The sequence below is a fragment of the Benincasa hispida genome, chromosome 3, assembly GCF_027475165.1.
Source record: "Benincasa hispida cultivar pf3 chromosome 3, pf3_genome.v1.1, whole genome shotgun sequence".
NCBI classification, from domain to species: Eukaryota; Viridiplantae; Streptophyta; class Magnoliopsida; order Cucurbitales; family Cucurbitaceae; genus Benincasa; species Benincasa hispida.
In genome coordinates, this window is record NC_143480.1 from 29,442,975 (window position 1) to 29,450,228 (window position 7,254).

The 7,254-nt window shown below is 33.1% G+C and overlaps 1 protein-coding gene across 1 annotated transcript; it reads left to right on the plus strand.

The window, feature by feature from the left end:
- Nucleotides 1–5,342: 5,342 nt before the first annotated feature.
- Nucleotides 5,343–6,472, plus strand: LOC120073519 (uncharacterized). The gene has a single exon (XM_039026359.2). The coding sequence runs from the start codon at nt 5,642–5,644 to the stop codon at nt 6,335–6,337; it is 696 nt and encodes a 231-aa protein (XP_038882287.1). The 5' UTR covers nt 5,343–5,641; the 3' UTR covers nt 6,338–6,472.
- The last annotated feature ends 782 nt before the right edge of the window (nt 6,473–7,254 follow it).

The following is a 7,254-nucleotide window of genomic DNA, read 5'->3' on the forward strand; positions in this document are numbered from 1 at the left end:
TTTTTTAATAGTTTGATATATTGAATTTGTCAACTATTTGGATTAATTGCTGATTGAATTTCTTGCTCGCGTTTTTAAGTTTTCTTGATTAATAATTTGGTGAAATTTTGAAAAGGGTTCTTAGTTTTTGATTGATAAGTTTGTGAATTAAAATCTACAATTTGATTATTTTGGTGATGTCACAAATTTATGTTGCTTTAATTGTATTATGTGTATGCAATTATTAAGTGAATTTTGGTAAAGACTATTTGATGTTCTTCCTCCTTTATTTTTGTACAATAATATTATTATATTATTGTCTTATATTTTAGATTGAATTGGTCAAAAATAATATATTACTAAAGTAGCCTCTATTATTTAGAATGGTTTAATTATGAAATATAAGATGTGCATATTCATGAATTTATGCGGATAATTATCGGCCCAAAGGAAGATAATTATTTTGCCAAATTGTGGGTATGCATGTGGGAATGAGTATGTGGCAATTATAAGGATTGCTCATGTGAAAAATAGTCGGTCCAAAGAAAGACTATTTTTTTACAGAGTTTATTGTCAATACTTTGATTACTACGTTAAAAGTACCATTTACAGTTGGTGTTTTTGCCCAAAGGCTGGACATCAATGTTGTGCTAGGTATCTTGTTATAGGGACCCACTACATATGTGAAATTATTTTGTTATATTTTAATTGTGAGCATATGTTTTGTTGTTTATTGTTTTAGTTGGTCTTACTCAAATATCTGGAAATCTGAGTTCAATCCCTAAGTTGAATGGATTGAACTTCAAGATTTGGAATGAAAGCCTAGAGATACTTCTCGGGTGCATGAATTTGGACCTTGTATTAAGGACCGACAAACCTACTTCTACTGAGGAACAACCGAATACAGCTCATATAGAGATGTAGAAACGATCAAATTGCATGTGTCTGATGATCATTAGGCACTCCATTTCGGAGTCTTTTCGAGGCTCTATCACAGAAAGTAAAAATGCCAATAAGTTCCTAGCTCAAATTAAGAAATATTTTGCTAAAAATGAAAAAGGGGAAGCAAGTAGTGTTTTTACTTCTTTAACTTCTATGAGGTATAAGGGCAATGAGAACATAAGGGAGTATATTATGGAAATGTCCAATCTCATAGGTAAATAAAAGGCGTTTGATATTGAGATAAATTTAGGTGCCAACAGATACTCAAACGTCTTAAAACTAATACATACAAATATTTGTGGTCCATTCTCTACAGCTTCTTGGAATGGACAACAATATTTTATTACGTTCATAGACGACTATTCAAAATATGGATAACAATCTTTGGATGTTTTCAAATCTTTCAAAGCTGAAGTTGAACTTCAACTTGGAAAGAAAATTAAAGTTATCAAATCTGATTGTGGTGGTAAATACTACGATAAATATGATGGATCAGGTGAACAACGTCCAAGGCCCTTTGCCAAAAACCTAGAGAAATATGGAATCGTCCCACAATACACTATGCGGGGCAAACCGAACATGAATGGTGTGGCAGAAAGACGAAATAGAACACTTAAGAATATGGTAAGAAGTATGATTAGCCATTCTTTTTTTATTAGAATCTCTCTAGGGTGAGGCACTAAAGACTACAATATATATCCTCAATAGGATACCTAGTAAAGCAATAGTTAAAACCCCTTACGAACCATGGATACGAAATAAGCCTAATATTAGACATCTTCACATATGGGGTTTTCCAACTGAGGCTAGGCCTTACAAATCTAATGACAGAAAATTGGACTAAAAAACTATTAGCTGCTATTTTGTTGGGTATTATGAGCACTCTCAGGGTTTCAAGTTTTATGATCCCACTTCTGGATCATTGTTTGAGACACGAAATGCTAGATTCCTTGAGGATGTTGTTTTTGGGGGAAGGTAACATAAAGAAAGTTGTCTTTGAAGAGGAATTAGTTTTTTTTCCCTAATGTGGTTATAGATGATGTTTAGGCTCCAATTCCTGACACCACTATTGAACCAATTATAGATCAAGACAACATTGAAGTTCCCATTGTTGAACCTAAGATTCAAACTCAATAACCTCAAGAAGTGCCACTAAGGAAATCTACTAAAGAGAGAAGAAATGCAATTCCAAATGATCATATTGTGTTTCTTCAAGAACATCAGGATGATGTTGGCATAATGGAAGACCATCCAATCAACTTCCAACAAGCTCTATAAAGTTCTAACTCTAAAAAATGGATAAATGTCATGGAAGAGGAAATAATATCCATGAAAGACAATGACATTTGAGAACTTGTCGAATTTCCATCAGGAGTGAAACTCATAGGTTGTAGATGAATATTTAAAACCAAAAGGGATTCACATGGCAATATCGATAGATATAAGGCTCGTCTTGTTACAAAGGGTTGTACTCAAAAGGAAGGCATTGATTACAAAGAGACCTTTTCTCCGGTTTCATCGAAAGACCCTTTCTGGGTAATCATGGCACCGGTAGCTCATTTTGATTTAGAGCTACACCAGATGGATGTAAAAACTGCATTTCTCAACGGCAACATTGATGAGACCATTTATATGGTGCAACTAGAAAACTTTGTATCTGGTAATTCAAATTTTATGGTGTGCAAATTGAAGAAATCTATCTACGGTCTCAAGCAAGCCTCTTGTCAATGGTGTAAAAAATTCCATAAAGTCATAATCTCCTTTGGTTTTGAGGTGAATATAGTGGAAGATTGTGTATATCACAAGTTTAGTGGGAGTAAATCAATCTTTCTGGTGTTATATGTTTATGATATATTCATAGCAAGTAATGGTGTAGGTTTATTGTATGACACTAAGAGATTTATCAAAAGAAATTTTGAGATGAAGGATCTTGGTGATGCTTCTTTTGTATTAGGAATTGAAATACTACGAGATCATTCTCAAGGTATTTTGAGATTGTCACAAAAGAAATACATTGAAATGATTTTGAGTAGATTTGACATGAAAGATTGTGCACCAGGAGATACCCCGATCGCTAAAGGTGATAAATTTCATTTAGATCAATGCCCTAAGACCACACTCAAGACTAAGGAGATGCAGAAGGTTCCCTATGCATCAGTTGTTGGAAGTCTAATGTACGCTCAAGTGTGTATGCCTCTAGATATTGCATTCATTGTTGGAGTGTTAGGCAAATATTTGAGTAACCCGGGGATGGATTATTGGAAAGTAGCCAAACTGGTTTTGAGGTATTATAGAGAACAAAAGATTATATGCTCACTTATCGAATATCAGAAGTTTTGGAGATCTTTGGATATTCTAATTTCGATTATGTAGGATGCCAAGACACTTTGCGATCCACTTCAAGCTATATCTTCATGTTGGCTAGAGGAACTTTATCCTAGAAACATGTTAAACAAACACTGGAGTTTATAGCATGTTATGAGGCATCAAATCATGGAATATGGTTGCGAAATTTTGTTATTGGACTGCGGATAATGGTTGGCATAAAAATACCACTAAAATTATTTCGTGACAATAAGTCGGCAGTAATGTATTCCAACAAAAACAAAAGAAATACAGAGTCAAAGTACGTAGACAAGTTTCTCGTTGTTAAAGAAAGAGTTCAAAATGGTTAAATTTCGATAGAATATATAGGAACAATCTCTATGGTGGTAAATCCATTGACAAAAAGATTTACTACCTAAAGTTTTTCATGAGCATGTTGCTCGCATGGGTGTCAGTCACTATTCTGATTTCATGGTTTAGTGGGAGTTTGTTATTAAGGATGTTCTTTGACCTTACTTTGTTTATTTTCTATATAGAATAAAGTTGATGGTTTAAGTTTTATTATATGAACTTGTTTATCATGCATGCGATTTTGCAAATGCGGTTTAGCTTAAAGTTTTAAGAATGATCACACTAAGGAATTTGGACCAGTTGCAAACAGGCATGATCTAGATCACTTTGCATGTGGTTTTCATGCTATCCATCCATACTTGATCTATGTTATTGAATGTATTGGAATTGGTGATGAAGGAATGTTTAATTACGAGAGTAGTCATAAAAGCCGTCTTGATTCTGTGGTAATATAGGAGATGGACCAGATTGAACGATAGGGGAATTCTATTATTGAAGTAACCTGTTTATGTGCACTTAAGATTTATGTGATTTAATTATATCAGACACACATACATAGCCCAAGTGAGAGATTGTTAGATATATTTAATTAATAATATGTTTAATTAAAGTATGAGCTATGTATGTGAATTAATAATTTATCACATTGGGTTGTTTTATTAGATAAGGCTATATTATGTGATCTATTTAATTAAGGTTCTAGATTCCTAATTGAGTATGGACTTAATGGGTACAAACCCATTCCCAGTTAATTAGGCTTTAGTGAGAACCTTAATTGAACTAGTATATGAAGAAAATTTGGGCTATGGTCCCCAATATACCAAAACAATAAGCAATCAATATTTCTTGAATCCCATCTAGAGAAAGATCCTACTTAGGGCATTCAAAGTTTTGGTTGAGGAAGATAATAGTCATTTAGATCCATTATCAATTTGCAGCCAATTTGGAGTCATTATCAATTCGTCAATAGAATCTAGTACATATATATTCTTGACAATTGTGCATGAATGATCCTAGAGTTTATTTATTCAATATAGATATAAAGGAATTATGCTAACAGTATCGTCTTTTAAAGATGATAATGTTTTTCTATCTTTTGAATATTAAAGTAGAATGCAACATTAACTATTTTAGAAACATATTGGAGTATCTGTAGCATTAACTTATTGTAAACAATAGACATCTCTAGATTCATATAAAAGAATGTAAATAAGTATCTTATAAAAAATCATTATAATAACATCATAATATTTCTTTAGACTCTAAGGAATTCGAGAATTCCTTTAGATAGGGATAAATCTCATACGAATATCTAGAATTGTTTTAGATCTAGGAGTTATGTCATCATTTGTAAATCAAGCAAAAAAAAAAAAAAAAAAAAAAAACTACTACAGCCCAAACTACAATCAATGAAAATTTGTCATATGACAACTTTTCTTTTCAAAAAATAGTTTTTTGTTGATTTTTTTTCTATTATGTATAAAATGTGTCGGGAGATTAGGTGAAGTTAAGTTGTACCTAATCATTACCCAATGACTATTGAGAGAGTGAAAAAATATTATATTAAAACTGTTAATCTTCTAATTTTTTTTAAAAAAATATTTAGGTGTATCTCGGATATTACCTATTTTTTTGTTTACCTTGCTATGTGATAAATTTTGGTTTTTTTCTTCTTTTAGAATATTTTAATATGGTAATAGAAGTTTCTTTTCAAGTGATGGTCTCTCTTCTTGTGTTAATTTCTTCTAACATTCAACGTAGAATCGCCCATGAAAAGCAACTTCTCATTTTATTCCAATAACAGATGAAGCTTGGTCTCAAGTCTGAACTTCCCTCACAACCACCAAACACAGCCTTTTCCCAAGAGGAAAAAAAGGAAAAAAAAAACACCCATCTAAAAAATTATGCTCATAAACTATTCAAAGAAAGTCCAAACCCAAAAAGGAAAAGAAAAAGAAAAGAATAAAGGAATCTCAGTGTTTTCCTCCCGCTCTTTAAACCACGGTTTCTTTGAAGAACCCCAATTGAAACTTTTCTCTTAACAATGAAAACAGAGAAAGTTAAAGCAATGGGAGTCTACAATCTTCTTCAAATCATGGTGAAAATTTTTCGATTCACAGAGGTTTTAGTGGCAATGGGTTTTCTCTTCTGGACATTTAGCCGCCTCCCTTTGGTCCTCAGAGTTTCGAAGGATTACATTTCTCAAATCTCCAACTATTTCACAGGCCCTGTTTTCGGCTTCATACTCTGCAACACCATCATCGTCGCTTTAATTGCCAAACCCCACTTCTCTGGCGGAAAAATCAGCAGTGACAATGTCGAAACCGAGCTCTTTAACGAACTGGTAAAAGACGGCGCCGATAGGTCTCTGTCTTTGCCTGGGAGTGAGCCAATTGGGCGGCTCTGCTCTGATTCAGGGCAAGAAGAGATCGCCTACGAAGACAAGGAGGTAATTTCTGAGGTGAGATCGATGAAGGCGGCGATCTTTACCGAAAAAAGGGACGATTTCGGTTCGGAATCGGAGAAATTGAAGCTAGCATGGATGGAATTCAGTGGAGGAGAGTTCCGACGGCTAGAAGCAGAGGAGGAAGCGATTTGGGGAGGTGGGTTTTCGCCGGAAAGTGTATGGCACGGCGAGGAGCTGAGCAATAAGGAATTTCAGCGAAGGATCGACGCGTTCATTGCAAGAGAGTTGAGGTTTCGCTGGGAAGAATCCGGAGCCGTTATCCTCCGAAGTTAATTTCGGTTTGAATATATAATGAATAGAAAGTAAATAAATAAATTGATGTTTCTACCCTTTTTTTCTCTCAGGAAAAGAATTTCTCTTGATGGATGCTCTTTATTAATTTAGGCTCGGGTTGTTGAGCATTTAAAATTAAGTTTATAAATATTACTATAGACTCTCGATACTAGAAAAGAAAAAAAAAAAAAAAAAACTCTCTTGATGTTGGCTAGAGGATTTTTTTGTTGGATCTCTTATATTCTCGATGATAGTAAGTCTTTCCCTTCTTCCTAATTTCATTGTATTTCTCGAAAAAAAGGTGATACATCAAATATAAGGAGGTAGAAGTTGAAAATTAATAGAAGAAACACATTAGTATGGTAGTTAAAGAAGACTTTTTTTCTTTTAATACATTATGATAGAGGATTTGAACTACAAGTCTTTTGATTATTGACACATATGCATATTAGTTGAGTTATGTTTACATCGACACTAAAGAGATGAATCAAGCATAGAGAGATTTTAGAGAGATTTCAAGGTCGATTTGAGGGAGTGAAAAATTAATAGTTATGGTTTCAATTTTTTTCTTTAAATAAAAAATTACATAAACATTTTTTACAATGAGATAGCAGAAGAAAACTGAAATGTCATTATATAATTAATTGAAAAACATATTTAAAACTAAGAAGAAATAGAGAAATTTTCATAGATAGAAAAAATGTTAAATTATTTATAGAAATAGCAAAAAAAAAAAAAAAAAAAAAGCATGGGGATCTTTGAAAATTTTATAAAATACCCAAAGTACCCCTATTTTCTCACGTTTCTCTCGCCGGTTTCTTCATCATCATATACGGCTTCTTCTTCTTCATCAATTGTCTCCTTCTTCTTCTTCGTTGATCGACTTCTTCTTTTTTCTTCTTCGGTTGAATAGAGGT

Coding starts and splice junctions, on each gene's coding strand:
- LOC120073519 (XM_039026359.2), top strand. CDS start 5,642: ATGAAAACAGAGAAAGTTAAAGCAATGGGAGTCTACAATCTTCTTCAA.